Source organism: Oncorhynchus gorbuscha, linkage group LG17 (genome assembly GCF_021184085.1).
Source record: "Oncorhynchus gorbuscha isolate QuinsamMale2020 ecotype Even-year linkage group LG17, OgorEven_v1.0, whole genome shotgun sequence".
Taxonomy (NCBI): domain Eukaryota; kingdom Metazoa; phylum Chordata; class Actinopteri; order Salmoniformes; family Salmonidae; genus Oncorhynchus; species Oncorhynchus gorbuscha.
Genome location: NC_060189.1, coordinates 39,530,918 through 39,547,341, shown reverse-complemented (window position 1 = coordinate 39,547,341; position 16,424 = coordinate 39,530,918). Strand labels below are relative to the sequence as shown.

The 16,424-nt window shown below is 43.3% G+C and overlaps 1 protein-coding gene across 1 annotated transcript in view; it reads left to right on the top strand.

Moving 5' to 3' along the window:
- Positions 1–16,424, top strand: part of gpr137c (G protein-coupled receptor 137c) — a 38,173-nt gene that overhangs the window by 12,145 nt on the left and 9,604 nt on the right. Inside the window, exons 2-5 of the mRNA XM_046308693.1 lie at positions 7,160–7,209; positions 8,453–8,705; positions 9,076–9,225; positions 13,755–13,880. Coding sequence (XP_046164649.1) covers positions 7,160–7,209; positions 8,453–8,705; positions 9,076–9,225; positions 13,755–13,880 — 579 coding nt within the window. The remainder of the gene's footprint in view (positions 1–7,159; positions 7,210–8,452; positions 8,706–9,075; positions 9,226–13,754; positions 13,881–16,424) is intronic.

Here is a 16,424-nt window from a genome sequence, read left to right as displayed (position 1 = left end):
CTCTACTACATAACCGAAGGTCACAATAATTAATCCCGCACAAAGAAACAGGCGGGCCGGCTGTCTAATAAAGCCCAACGAATGACTCACTAACTGGTGCTAACAATAAACATACAAGGAGGGGGAGGAAAGACAATCAGTGGCAGCTAATAGGCCGGCGACGACGACCGCCGAGCGCCACCCGACCGGGAAGGGGAGCCTCCTCGGTCGGACTCGTGACACCTACCATCAAAAACAATGGAGAAAATGCACCCCATAACATTTTAACATGGAAATAGCTATTCTATCATTCAGCCTACAGTAGCAGCCAATGTGTGGTGTTCAATGTACAGTAGACCTACATTCCATGAGACCTTTGAAAAAAACATGCTGGGCTTGACATTAACCTGTTTGTCCACTTGTCCTTCAGACAAGGAGGTGACTGAAAATGTTGTTGTTGTTTAATGGAAGAAACCACTTTACAAAATAAAATGCATTATTATTCCCATACAATTATTTTACAGAGAATCAGACAAATTATGCTACCCTCTGCCTTTTGGTTATTCAAAACAATATCTTTACCTGACTCACTTTTCAAATATGTCTAGAAATGAATGTTTTTTTCTCTTGTAGGAAGCAATGACTGCCCTATTGCTGACTGCAAATGATCTGTAACAGGGCTAATAAATATTTAACTAGCAAAGGATATGAACAAAATGTGCACAGGTGGCTACATGATCTCAAAACAAGTGCATCTACTAACGACCACAGCTGAAAACACAGTCCAGTTCAAAGTAAAGGGCACAGATCCATATATGGCCATTTGCATTTGCATATAGGCTTACTGCAGCTCTGATTGGTTATCCCGAATTGGTCTACGGGCTGAGTCATACACAATAGAATCCTACTCCGATGCGTTAAGCCTTTTGTTTCGGTATGTTGCATTGAAAGTGACTAATATTGCATTGATTTGATCACAATGTCCACGGTTAAGGAAAATATTGATAGTGTTGACTAACATGGAAAACTCGAGAAAGTTGAGTGAAGTTCAGTGAAGTTCAATCTCATGCTTCTCTCCATGGGCTGATATTTCCTCTGCGCACGTGCACAGCTTAGAGGGGACATTGCCTACCATCTATGCTAAGAATCAGGTGACTTAGATTGACTGACAGACATTAACAAACCAATACCCAGTGTTGTAGACAAGTACTCCAAGCCCAGGAGTCTAAGAATTTAGTATCAAGCTGAAATACAAACTAAATGTTGCTCCTTTTCGCAATTGTTTCACTCTCAAAATTGAGTGGTGAACAAAATTCAGTTTGGATTCCCGGGTAGCTAGTCGAATAGGGGACAAGCAGGAATGACTAACAAAGGTGTCATGCCATAGGGAGCATGTTTAAAAAATGTGTCCTGTTCAGATTTGTCGTGTTAAAAAAAAATATATATATTTTTGGGGGTTTCTCTGTAATACTACTAGCCACCTAGCAATTTTATGAAGTTGACTTTAGCTTGCCCACGTAGGTTCCCAATCTCCCAACCTCATAACTAGCTACCAGTAAGCCATTTCAGGTTACCAATGATGTTAGAGTGGCAAGCTTGTCTAACTATCTTAGCTAGCATGCCTGCCTGCTGGCAAGGTTGGTAGACATGGTAGAAGCAAGCCATTGTTTAATGTACTGAATAAGACTCCCATTCCTTTCAATCGTTCACCCAGATTTTAGCAGAGTTGTAGAGAAGCATATTTAGTTAGGTAAAAATTTAAAACTAAACACCAGTCAGGAGGATACAAACCGCTCGAGGTATGCTTAGATATGCAGGAAAATCAACATTTTTGACATGGAATTTAAGCATAATGATTATGGCTCTAGCGTGCAGGAAAAGGGTGTTTACATTAGTATTTTTTTGCCAATTTAAGGACACGGCCTAGCCCCGCCGAGTCATCCTCGCATACTTTGTGCCCCCACAGATTTTTAGGGTGCATGACGCCCTGATTACTAACCCTCCTTTCCCAGCTCTGTTGTCTGCCTCCCCATCAGCCCTCTCTCTATCTGTCCCAGTCCAGCCTTAGTCTGCAATCAGATTAGCTTCAGGCTTTCTGCCTGGTTTGTTGACTGGCTGGCAGGCTGGAGAGACTGGGAAACCTCCACTACACAGGTGTTAATCCTTCCCCAAACCCCCCTCAACACACTGACATCTGACTGACACAGACATGAAGAGGAAAATTCAGATGCACACACACACACACAATTACACAGACATGTACAGGAACATTCAGATACAGACCCATAAACTAGTACACGTTCTCTGAACTGGGTAATATTTCAACACATTATTACATTGCACACACACAATGCATGCTCATGAGCTCTGAACCTGATCATTTGCAAGGTATGTATTTTAGAGCACACAACATTTTAGGTCCACACACAAACGCTTAACGATGCCCTCTCCAATAAATAACTGTTAGCATCAGGTGATGTGTAGAGTTCAGTGCCATGGAATCCGAACCCTCTCGTTCTCTCCCAAAGGTGTCAGGGAATTTCGACACAGACTGAATTTCACAGTTGTTCCCTAAGTGGACTAGCTCAGCACGTACCCACTCTTCTACCCTTTCCACATTTTGGAACTTCCTTCAGCCCTGGTCCTAGCTTCCATTTTTAGGGAATTCTGTTGAGCCAAGCTGTACTTCAGGGTGTTTTGTGCCCCTATTTGACTATTTTCACACTATTGTGCTGATCCGAGTTTGCACTATTGTGCTGACTCTGTTTTTGCTTCATATTATACTTTCCAGCATGGTTTCAGCAACTATGGTGGATGTGTGCAAGCCAGCGAAGTACAGCTTGGCTCTGCTTAGTATTGTGAAAAGAGTATTTGAGGTACCTTTGCAAGAAGAGTTCAGTTTCTGGTTGTGCTGGGCATTCCCATAACATATCGGGATAGTAATGTAGACACTGGACACCCCTATAAGTGTTAGAATATAAATGCCAGACAAACTATTTTTGTGCACTTTTTTTGTACAGAAGTCAGTTTGTAGATTCTAATTAGAATCACGGTCCCTTGCAAGAGGATGAGAATCTAGAGAAACAGAAACGTATACACAATGAAGAGAGTACAGATGGACTATCCAAATAAAGTGTTACCTGTTTGTTTTATACTTAGAGTGTGTGAATATTGAAGCCTTCAAGGTGTGTGTGTTTGTGTGTGTCATGTATTGTCTTATATTGTCTTGTCATTTTGCTTTTCCCTCTGTTCGTTTTCCCCCTGCTGGTCTTTTTAGGTTCGTTCCCCTTTTTCTCTCTCCCTTCCTCTCTCTCTTCTCTCTATCGTTCCGTTCCTGCTCCCAGCTGTTCCTATTCCCTAATCAATCATTTAGTCTTCCCACACCTGTTCCCTATCTTTTCCCTGATTAGAGTCCCTATTTCTCCCCTTGTTTTCCGTTCCTGCCCTGTCGGATCCTTGTCTATTGTTCACCGTGCTGTGTCTGTGTATCGCCCTGTCGTGTCGTGTTTCCCTCAGAGGCTGCGTGGTGAGCAGGTGTCTGAGTCTGCTACGTTCAAGTGCCTTCCCGAGGCAACCTGCAGTTCATGATCGAGTCTCCAGTCTGTTCTCGTCATTACGAGTGGAATTATGCTTTATGATTGTAGATTTACTTTACTGGATTAAAGACTCTGTTTTCGCCAAGTCGCTTTTGGGTCCTCATTCACCTGCATAACAGTGTGTGTGGCTTCTTGATTCGCAGTGGCCGTTGATTCACTCAAAATGTGTCAAATATCTAGTAAGGCGTGTCACTCAACTGTCCATAGTGTCAATGACAAGCACTCTCCCTCTTCTTTGCTTACACATTATTTTTCTCTCTCATTCTCTCTATATTGCTCTCGCGCACACACACACACACACACACACAGATATAGCTCTTGGGTTCCCAAGTGTTGGGAACCCATTGTACAGGCACTTCACTACTAAGTCAGATATCAAAGATCCCCCAGACAGAGCTCCGCTAGGGTGACCAGTGATACTGATAATAACAGCGTGAAATGGCCTGCTTTGAAGACCATTGATATGGGAGAAGTATCTGTGAGAGAATGTTTTCTGGATCTCTTTCATCATGATGGCTGCCTTTTCTGTGGCAGTGTCCTTTTTGATGATGTTTTGTTAGAATCTCTGTTAGAGATTCAGGGCAACATTGTCATAATGCAAAATGATTGTGCATAGCGCAAAAATGATGAAACTATAAAAATGTCACCCCCAGAATTTTAAAGGCTGCTATTTTGTCACATGGCACAGTCCGAGACAGCCACATTCGACTAGAAATACACATAGAGGACAGTTTCCTTGCCTTGTTAACATTATCCTCATGTTGTGTAAACTGCTGTATCGAGGAATGTGTTAATAGGCCCCATGATGGCTCTGTGCTCTACTCTTTTTGCTCTGGGACTGCTTCATCAGTGAAGATTAGAAAGAAGGGAAGGGACATAGCGGTTCAGAGGTGGAGGAGAGTAAAGAGCAGAGGGAAGAGGAGAAGAGTCTATCTCCCCCGCTGCTCCCCCTCTCTTCATCTGGCTTCTAGCCAGCCCCACAAATTTAGCCAAGATTTTAGGCCTATCTGGGCACGCCTCAGTTGTAGACGCTGACTGATAATTTCTCAACAAGCCTCTGTGGCAGAATGCCAAGGCACTGTCACTAGAGACCTTAACCCCATCGGCGTCTGCGTCCCCCGACGGTCAGTCCACAGAACGGCTGGCCATGCCTTCCGCCTGGCTACTCCAGCCTCGGCCAACAGCTCCGCCCCCCCCCCGCAGCTCCTCGCCCAAGCCTCTCCAGGTTCTCCTTTACCCAAATCCAGATAGCAGATGTTCTGAAAGAGCTGCAAAACCTGGACCCGTACAAATCTGCTGGGCTTGACAATCTGGACCCTCTATTTCTGAAACTATCTGCCGCCATTGTCGCAACCCCTATTACCAGCCTGTTCAACCTCTCTTTCATATAGTCTGAGATCCCCAAGGATTGGAAAGCTGCCGCAGTCATCCCCCTCTTCAAAGGGGAGACACCCTGGACCCAAACTGTTATAGACCTATATCCATCCTGCCCTGCCTATCTAAGGTCTTCGAAAGCCAAGTCAACAAACAGGTCACTGACCATCTCGAATCCCACCGTACCTTCTCCGCTGTGCAATCTGGTTTCCGAGCCGGTCACGGGTGCACCTCAGCCACACTCAAGGTACTAAACGATATCATAACCGCCATCGATAAAAGACAGTACTGTGCAGCCGTCTTCATCGACCTCGCCAAGGCTTTCGACTCTGTCAATCACCATATTCTTATCGGCAGACTCAATAGCCTTGGTTTTTCGGATGACTGCCTTGCCTGGTTCACCAATTACTTTGCAGACAGAGTTCAGTGTGTCAAATCGGAGGGCATGCTGTCCGGTCCTCTGGCAGTCTCTATGGGGGTGCCACAGGGTTCAATTCTCGGGCCAACTCTTTTCTCTGTATATATCAATGATGTTGCTCTTGCTGCGGGCGATTCCCTGATCCACCTTTACGCAGACGACACCATTCTATATACTTTCGGCCCGTCATTGGACACTGTGCTATCTAACCTCCAAACGAGCTTCAATGCCATACAGCACTCCTTCCGTGGCCTCCAACTGCTCTTAAACGCGAGTAAAACCAAATGCATGCTTTTCAACCGATCGCTGCCTGCCCCCGCATGCCCGACTAGCATCACCACCCTGGATGGTTCCGACCTTGAATATGTGGACATCTATAAGTACCTAGGTGTCTGGCTAGACTGCAAACTCTCCTTCCAGACTCACATCAAACATCTCCAATCGAAAATCAAATGAAGAGTCGGCTTTCTATTCCGCAACAAAGCCTCCTTCACTCACGCTGCCAAGCTTACCCTAGTAAAACTGACTATGCTACCAATCCTCGACTTCGGCAATGTCATCTACAAAATGGCTTCCAACACTCTACTCAGCAAACTGGATGCAGTCTATCACAGTGCCATCCGTTTTGTCACTAAAGCACCTTATACCACCCACCACTGCGACTTGTATGCTCTAGTCGGCTGGCCCTCACTACATATTCGTCGCCAGACCCACTGGCTCCAGGTCATCTACAAGTCCATGCTAGGTAAAGCTCCGCCTTATCTCAGTTCACTGGTCACGATGGCAACACCCATCCGTAGCACGCGCTCCAGCAGGTGTATCTCACTGATCATCCCTAAAGCCAACACCTCATTTGGCCGCCTTTCGTTCCAGTACTCTACTGCCTGTGACTGGAACGAACTGCAAAAATCGCTGAAGTTGGAGACTTTTATCTCCCTCACCAACTTCAAACATCAGCTATCCGAGCAGCTAACCGATCGCTTTAGCTGTACATAGTCTATTGGTAAATAGCCCACCCATTTTCACCTACCTCATTCCCATACTGTTTTTATACTGTTTTTTATTTATTTACTTTTCTGCTCTTTTGCACACCAATATCTCTACCTGTACATGGCCATCTGATCATTTATCACTCCAGTGTTAATCTGCAAAATTGTATTATTCGCCTACCTCCTCATGCCTTTTGCACACATTGTATATAGACTGCCCATTTTTTTCTACTGTGTTATTGACTTGTTAATTGTTTACTCCATGTGTAACTCTGTGTTGTCTGTTCAAACTGCTATGCTTTATTTTGGCCAGGTCGCAGTTGCAAATGAGAACTTGTTCTCAACTAGCCTACCTGGTTAAATAAAGGTGAAATAGAAAATAAATAAAAAACGGTTGGGGTCTCCTTTGTCCCCAGAATTGTACCCTTTTCACACTATTGTGCTGTCCCAAACTGTACTGGCTTGGATATTTTCTGTTGTTGATGTCAGCAACTATGGTGGACCGTGGCTGTGTAATCAGGGCAGCTCAGTACAGCTTGGTTGGGCTCGGCTCTGTTCAGCTCGGTAGTGTGAAAAGTATTTTGAAGACCTAATACTGATTGCATGTATTCAATGCTTTACCCCCTTTCGTAGCCCACCAGCAGGGCACCCACCTTTGATTCATGTTGGCGTCTATTTCTATCTGTTTTGAGTGACACTGCTGCCACCACATGCTTTTCTGTGCTCCTCAGCAATATCAATGTGTGAATGTTTAATGATGAGTAAACTGTTATTAACAATGTGTCCCTTCTCTGTCTTCCCAGGTAATGTTTAAAGCCAAAGCAAAATATTCTCCGGAGCTCAACAAATACAAGTTAGTGGAATTTTTGCTGACTCCGTGTCTGGGTTAGTCTAACTGAGTTTATACTGATTGGGGTGAGGCGAGGGACAATGCAGGGGAGAGAATGTTGGGCAGGAGGGCATCAAATGGCCAATAACCCAAATGAAAGCTGGTGTATGGGAATGGACAGTGTTTTCTTAAAACGATGCCATGAGAGTTGAAATGCCATGGCTGTTTGAAAAGACACACAATAAAGTCTTATGGTGGGACCTTGTCAAACCCCCCCCCCCAAACCTCCGAAATGTACCGGTCATCTGTAGCGAGGTGTCGTTTTAATGTCATATGTTGAACAATGTTGAACATCCGTCCGTCCGTCTATAATGCTGAACTATTATGGACTACTGAGTTCCTCACACTGGGCACCATCATGTAAGATAGTGTGTTATTACTATGAAATTATTAATGGGGTACCAGTACTTTCACTGTCATCTGTTACCAAGTGAAACGGGTTGATGCATTGCAGTTGCTACCATTTCTTCCAATTGCAAATGACTCAATGGGAATAACATAACATGAAAACGACACTCTAGTACGTTCTTACTAGAATGGGATCGATCAAACCTTTGGTGACAACATGGCTCTCGTTCAGATACACAGAGCCCTAGTTACAAAACCAAGTTGGCCAAGCTCTGTACAGTATCAATGATTGACTTTCACTGTATGCCTAGAGTGTGTTATTGTAGATACAGTGGAATGGACTGTCCAGTAACCTTGATGAAGTCTAATAATGCCTCTGAGCTTCATCTCAGCTGTCTTCACCCTTGATTGTTTGATGTGGACGGGGGAAGGTGGTGTCTGAATTTCTGGACAAATAAACACTTTGATCACCCAGCCGATTAATGTCTGATGTGAAATGAAAAGCTGCAACCTCAAATCCCCAAATCCACCACACACCCTCCTCCCCCCTTTCCATCCCAGTCCTCTACAATCCCCAGCACCACACACATAGGCACACACACATGCACAAATGCACACACACGCACATTCACAAACACAACCCATACACACATCCTGCAAGGGGGAGGGTGTAAAGGAAGAGAGGAGTAAAACAGGTGGAGAAGGGGGAACTGGGAAGATTGACTGAGCCAATGCAGTAGAATGGAATGAGGTTTTGGGTGTTTTAAGCTTTATTAATTTATTGTTGTATAGAATTATTGTAATCTTGTGTATTGGAAGCTAGTTCTTGTACCACCTATAATTGTGTTTTTTTCCGCAGGCTGCCCATGCGTCTGGCGTTCATCTTTGCCAGCCTTTTCTTCCTCGTAGTAAACCTGACATGCGCCATGCTGGTGCAGGGGGGCATAGGGGGTGGCATGGGGGGCGAGGCGGGCGAGGCAGAGGTGCGGCAGGTGGTGCTGGCCCGGGTGCTGGTCAACGACAGCCTCTTCGTACTCTGCGCCATCTCGTTGGCTGTGTGCATTTTCAAGATTGCCAAGATGTCCTCGTCCAACGTCTACCTCGAATCCAAGGTACTGGGGAGTCCATCAATCAAGCATTAAATCAATCAATTAGCCAATAAGTCACTTAACCAATTAGCCAACTAACCAATCAGTTACTTAATCAATCAATTAATTGATTAATCATCTATATCATCCCTTAGTGCCCTAGAGGTGCACCATACGGCAGGTAGCCTAGAGGGTAAGAGCATTGGGCCAGTAACTGAAAGGTTGCTGTTTTGAATCCTGTGTTGACTAGGTGAAAAATCTGTCTGTGCCCTTGAGCAAGGCACTTTACCCTAATTGCTCCTGAAAGCCGCTCTGGACAAGTGTCTGCTAAATGACTAAAATCCAAAAAATGTAATACAATATCTCTCTCACCCTCTCCCTACCTACACTGTAGGGTACGTCAGTGTGCCAAGCTACTGTCATAGGTGCTGCAGTCATCCTGCTCTACACGTCCAGGGCCAGCTATAACCTGGTGGTGGTGGCTCTCTCTCCAGAGAACCGTCCCAGCGCCTTTAACTACAGCTGGTACAACGTCTCTGACCAGGTAGGATAGCCGTGGGTAGGAATACACACACACAAGCGTAAAATGTTGACGATGATCATGAAGATTGTTAGTGTTAAGTCACTGAGAGGACTAGGGGCGTGTGGGTCAGGCCTGTTAAACCTTCTGTGAACTCTGCCATCCTAGATATTCAAAGCTTGCTGTTCTGCCAGCCAAACACTCACCTCAGGTGTCTGACATAATTAATCATCTATTATAGGGCTGATCAGTCTGCAAACACTGTGTGTGTGTGTCTGTACGATGTCTGCAACTAATCCGCAGTCACATCCATTCTGCGTTAGTTGCATAGATGATAGTTCACACACACTTTTGGGGGTTTTCTCTGTCTCAACTGTGCACACGAGTATGCCCAATTTAAGTGTCAATGTGTGTACAATGTGGATATGTATGTGCCCGTCTGTGTGTGTTCTGCTTTTACATGACTCTGTGTGTATGTCTGTGCGCACGTACGCTCCGATAAGCGTTTGTGTTTGTGTGTGTGCATGTGTTAATAATAATAATAATATATGCCATTTAGCAGACGCTTTTATCCAAAGCGACTTACAGTCATGTGTGCATACATTCTACGTATGGGTGGTCCCATACGTGTTGTTTGTGCCTGTGAACACTAAGCTCTTTTATATGACTCTATATTTAAGGGTATATGCCACTTATACAACAGTTGCCAAAGAAACAACACTAAAGCACACATGTACTGATAGAAATAACATGTTTTCAATTGTAATTTAATTTTGATAACTGAATTCATACTTTTTCATCTATCCATAAAATCCGGTTGTTTCATCTTTAAGGACGAGCACTATATGTACCGTATGTGTGTATGAGTCCCTCTGTGTGTATCTGTGCATACATCTCATGTTTACGACCATTCTCCATAGTCTCCCTTCTAAATTGACACTTGGCTTGAGTTCAATCCGTCCAGAAGACATTGATGACAGAGCCATTCTATGCAGATCTGTTTGCTGAGTGGCTGAGAGCATTGTGGCTTCTGCAGAAACAATCCATTTGAGGGGATTTGGGAGGATATGGGCTCTGTGGGGGAAAGGTCTTCATTTGTCTATAAATAACCCGGCTAGGCCAGGCGAGGAGAGGGGGGGGGGATCACAGCAAAGGACTGCCTGGTGCTAGTGACCTAGATCTGGTCTCAAACCCTGAGACAGACGGCCCTGTACTGGAGGTTTTCCTAGTTCCCTAGGCTAGTCTTGGGCCACTGTGTGTGTTTGGGTGACTGTCTGTCTTTGTTTATTGGTTTAAATGTGTCTTGTTGAGTAAGTGTGTCACAAATACATACACTCGCAGACCCACACTCACACTCACGTGTCTTTGTTTCTGTTTCTATGTCTACAATCTTATCTATCTAATCTATCCATGTCGGTTTGTGTTTGTATTTGGGATTATCTGAGAAATTATCTTAAAGTATGTTTCTGTCTCAGTTGAGGGCTGACCCCAGTTAGTTCGAATGGTCGATTGGTTGTTTGATAGGTTGTTGGTTGGCCAAGATTTTTTTCTGTTGAGTAGTCCCAAACAATACCTGACAAAAATATAAATGCAACATGCAACAATTTGAATGATTTTACTGAGTTACAGTTCATATAAGGAAATCAGTCAATTGAAATAAATAAATTTGGCCCTAATCTATGGATTTCACATGACTGGGCAGGGGTGCAGCCATGGGGAGCCAGGCCCAGCCAATCAGAATGAGTTTTTCCCCACAAAAGGGCTTTAATACAGACAGAAATACTCCTCAGTTTCATCAGCTGTCCGGATCGCTGGTCTCGGACGATCTCGCAGGTGAAGAACCTGGATGTGGAGGGCCTTGGCTGGCATGGTTACACGTGATCTGAGGTTGTGACGCTCATTGGACATACTGCCAACTTCTCTAATTATGGCTTAGGGTAGGGAAATTCGCACGCAACAGCAGTGGTGAACATTCATGCAGTCAGCATGCCAATTGCACACTCCCTCAACTTGAGACATCTGTGTCATTGTGTTGTGTGGCAAAACGGCACATTTTATTTTCCCCAGCACAAGGCGCACCTGTGTAATGATCATGCTGTTGAATCAACTTCTTGATATACCACACCTATCAGGTGGATGGATTATCTTGCCAAATGAGAAATGCTCACTAACAGGGATGTAACCAAATTTGTGCACAGAATTTGAGAGAAACATTTCTGGGATATTTTATTTCAGCTCATAGGACCAACACTTTATATGTTGAGTTTATATTTGTTCAGTATATATAGAGAGCATTCGGAAAGTATTCAGACACCTTGACTTTTTCCACATTTTGTTACGGTACAACCTTATTTTCTAAAATTGATACAATTATTTTACCCCCTCATCAGTCTACAGTCGTGTCTAAAACTTTTGAGAATGACACAAATATTAATTTCCACAAAGTTTGCTGCTTAAGTGCTTTTAGATATTTTGTCAGATGTTACTATGGAATACTGAAGTATAATTACAAGCATTTCATAAGTGTCAAAGGCTTTTATTGACAATTACATGAAGTTGATGCAAAGAGTCAATATTTGCAGTGTTGATCCTTCTTTTTCAAGACCTCTGCAATCCGCTCTGGCATGCTGTCAGTTAACTTCTGGGCCACATCCTGACTGATGTCAGCCCATTCTTGCATAATCAATGCTTGGAGTTTGTCAGAATTTGTGTGTTTTTGTTTGTCCACCCGCCTCTTGAGGATTGACCACAAGTTCTCAATGGTCTGGAGAGTTTCCTGGCCATGGACCCAAAATATCGATGTTTTGTTCCCCGAGCCACTTAGTTATCACTTTTGCCTTATGGCAAGGTGCTCCATCATGCTGGAAAAGGCATTGTTCATCACCGAACTGTTCCTGGATGGTTGGGAGAAGTTGCTCTCTGAGGATGTGTTGGTACCATTCTTTATTCATGGCTGTGTTCTTAGGCAAAATTGTGAGTGAGCACACTCCCTTGGCTGAGAAGCAACCCCACACATGAATGGTCTCAGGATGCTTTAATGTTGACATGACACAAGACTGATGGTAGCGCTCACCTTATCTTCTCCGGACAAGCTTTTTTCCGGATTCCCCAAACAATCGGAAAGGGGATTCATCAGAGAAAATTACTTTACGCCAGTCCTCAGCAGTCCAATCCCTGTACCTTTTGCAGAATATCAGTCTGCCCCTGATGTTTTTCCTAGAGCGAAGTGGCTTCTTTGCTGCCCTTCTTCACACCAGGCCATCCTCAAAGTCTTCGCCTCACTGTGCGTGCAGATGCACTCACACCTGCCTGCAGATGCACTCACACCTACCTTGCTGCCATTCGTGAGCAAGCCCTGTACTGGTGGTGCCCCGATCCCGCAGCGTAAATCAACTTTAGGGCGCCCTGAAGCCTTCGCAACAATTGAACCGCTCTCCTTGAAGTTCTTGATGATCCGATAAATGGTTGATTTAGGTGCAATCTTACTGGCAGCAATATCCATAGCCTGTGAAGCCCTTTTTGTGCAAAGCAATGATGACAGCACCTGTTTCCTTGCAGGTAACCATGAAAGAGGGGAAGAACAATGATTCCAAGCACCACCCTCCTTTTGAAGCTTCCAGTCTGTTATTCGAACTCAATCAGCATGACAGAGTGATCTCCAGCCTTGTCCTCATCAACACTCACGCCTGTGTTAACGAGAGAATCACTGATATGATGTCAGCTGGTCCTTTTATGGCAGGGCTGAAATGCAGTGAAAATGTTTTTTCGGGATTCAGTTCATTTGCATGGCAAAGAGGGACTTTGGAATTAATTGCAATTCATCTGATCACTCTTCATAACATTCAGGAATATATGCAAATTACCATCATACAAACTGAGCCAGGAGACTTTGTGAAAATTTATATTTGTGTCATTCTCAAAACTTTTGCTCACGACTGTATATACCAGTCAAAAGTTTGAACAGACCTAATCATCCCAAATAGGGCTATCTTCTGTATACCACCCCTACTGTACCTTGTCACAACACAACTGATTGGCTCAAACACATTAAGAAGGAAATAATTTGTGGAATTTAACTTTTAACAATGCACACCTGTTAATTGAAATGCATTACAGGTGACTACCTCATGAAGCTGGTTGAGAGAATACCAAGCATGTGCAAAGCTGTCATCAAGGCAAAGGGTGGCTACTTTGAGGAATCCAAAATCTAAAATGTATTTTGATTTGTTAAACACTTGTTTACTACATGATTCCATATGTGTTATTTCATAGTTTTGATGTCTTCACTACTATTATACAATGTAAAAAATAAAAACCCTTGAATGAGTAGATGTGTCCAAACTTTTGACTGGTACTGTATATGTATAGTTTAAACTAGAGATATGTTTTTTGCATTGGAATGCATTTCAATCCACCACATCCATCGATCGTCTGTAGCTTCCGAACTGTCTGGCCTACAAACTATTATGTGCACTTGTGTGTGTCTCCATGTGTGTATTTTTTTCTGTGTTTCATTTCTCTAATTGTTGGATCTGTGTGTGTTTTCCCTCCAGGCAGACATAGAGAAGATCAGTGGAGAGGCCTACATCATCTTTGGGATCATCCTCTTTTTCTGGGAGCTGCTACCCACCAGTCTGGTCGTGGTCTTCTTTAGGGTACAGAGGCCCAATCAGAACCTAGTAAGACCATTTACTTCCTGATGGTATTTTTAATTTATTTTTGATTTAACCTTTATTTAACCAGGTAGGCTAGTTGAGAACAAGTTCTCATTTGCAACTGCGACCAGGCCAAGATAAAGCATAGCAATTTGACACATACAACAACACAGAGTTACATATGGAATAAACAAAACATAGTCAATAATACAGTAGAACAAAAGAAAACAAAAAGTCTATTTACAGTGAGTGCAAATGAGGTAAGATAAGGGAGTTAAGGCAATAAATAGGCCATGGTGGTGAAGTAATTACAATATAGCAATTAAACACTGGAATGGAAGATGTGCAGAAGATGAAAGTACAAGTAGCGATACTGGGGTGCAAAGGAGCAAGTTAAATGAATAAATACAGTATGGGGATGAGGTAGGTAGATACATGGGCTGTTTACAGATGGGCTATGTACAGGTGCAGTGATCTGTGAGCTGCTCTGACAGCTGGTGCTTAAAGCTAGTGAGGGAGTTATGAGTCTCCAGCTTCAGAGATTTTTGCAGTTCGTTCCAGTCATTGGCAGCAGAGAACTGGAAGGAAAGACGACCAAAGGAGGAATTGGCTTTGGGGGTGACCAGTGAGATATACCTGCTGGAGCGCGTGCTACAATTGTATACCAGTCAATCAAGGAGCTAAGGCCTAAAACTAATATCTAACATTTTTTCAAATTTATGGGCGACTCACGATATATACTGTATCTCGATTTGTTTTATGTTTTCTCTAAATAAGCTTTGTTGTACAATTGAAGGTAAAATATACTGCATTTAAAACAGCAAGCAATAATCTAATGAATTCAGAGCTTGTGAAATTATACCTTGGCTGAATATATGCGGGGTTGGCAGGTAGCCTAGGTTAGAGCATTGGGCCAGTAATCGAAAGGTTGCTAGACCGAATCCCTGAGCTGACAAGGTCAAATCTGTCGTACTGACCCTGAACAGTTAACCCACTGTTCCTAGCTAGTCATTGTAAATTAGAATTTGTTCTTAACTGACTTGCCTAGTTAAATTTTAAAAAATAAAGAAAGTATGCCTTCCTCAACCATAAGACCCAATAATGATGTAATTATTTGATCAACATAGTTGTACCTGCTTTTTTTGTTGTTGCAATAATCACTGATCTGGCTTTCAGGTCTGTCTATAAAAATGCCCTTTATGTTACACATTTCATCAGAACCATGCATAATGCACATTCACTAATAATGTAGCAGGCATTATAGAAAATGAACACCGGTCTCATAAACAATCTCTCAAGCACAAACCCACATGCTAGAGAGTAGCCAGCTAATATTTATATTTCAAGGATAGCCAACTTGGATCTAGGTTTAATTACACAAACTCTGAATTCAGGTAACAAGGCAAAACAGTTGAATTGTTGTGAACAACCTTCTGTCTGTCTCCAACTGTTTGAACAGCTTGCTAGCCTGTCCTCTGTGTTCAGATGTTGAAATCACTACCTTATTTGACAATTCCTTATATCATTGTTTTATGCTTATTGCGCATTTATAAAACACAGACTAAACAGCTAGTATATCTTTATCTGACTAAAATGCCGCTAGTGATACGTGATCAAATGCAAATAGCGAGTTAAAACCGTTTGTCGAGGCCTCCCGAGCGGCATCACAGTGCCTGCTGTGCCACTGGAGACACTGGTTTGATTCCAGGCTCTATCGCAGCCGGCCGCGACATGGAGACCCATGGGGCGGCGCACAATTGGCCCAGCGTCATCCGGGTTAGGGGAGGGTTTGGCCAGCAGGGAGATGCGAAGCGAGAGGTTTCACTCTTGCAAAAATCTGTCAATAATAAGCCCAATGCGCTTATTTTGAATTGTCCCAAAGCTCTGCCTTCCTGCCTTTGGGACAATGACTCCCATTGTTAGGGCAGAGACATGAGCATATCATCATTATATACAGATCTCTGGTGTAAATGGGAAGGTGCACAGTACAGAAGGAGCGAGACCAAAAAGACAATGTGAACAAGCTGACATAAACGCTCATAAAATTGAAAATTATTTTCAAAAACTTGATTCTGCGAGACAGGCATTTGGAATATCGCGCAAAAACATACATTCAAATGAATTGGATATATTGCCCAGCCCTAAAAGGAGCTCACATGAATCATATGTGTTTGAATGCACATTAGTCAAATATTTGCCTACCTCAGTACATCTATACTGAGCAAATACATAAACACAACATGTAAAGTATTGGTCCCATGTTTCATGAGCTGAAATAAAAGATCCCAGAAAATACTCTCAAATGTTGTGCACACATTTGTTTACATCCCTGTTAGTGAGCATCTCATTTGCCAAAATAATCCATCCACCTGACAGGTGTTGCATATCAAGAAGCTGATTAAACATCATGATCATTACACAGTTGCAGCTTGTGCTGAGAACAATAAAAGGCCACTCTAAAATATGCAGTTTTGTCACAAAAAATGCCATAGATGTCTCAAGTTTTGAGTGACTGGATTGACATGCTGACTGAAGGAGTGTCCTTTGAAATTGTTGCGTTTATATTTT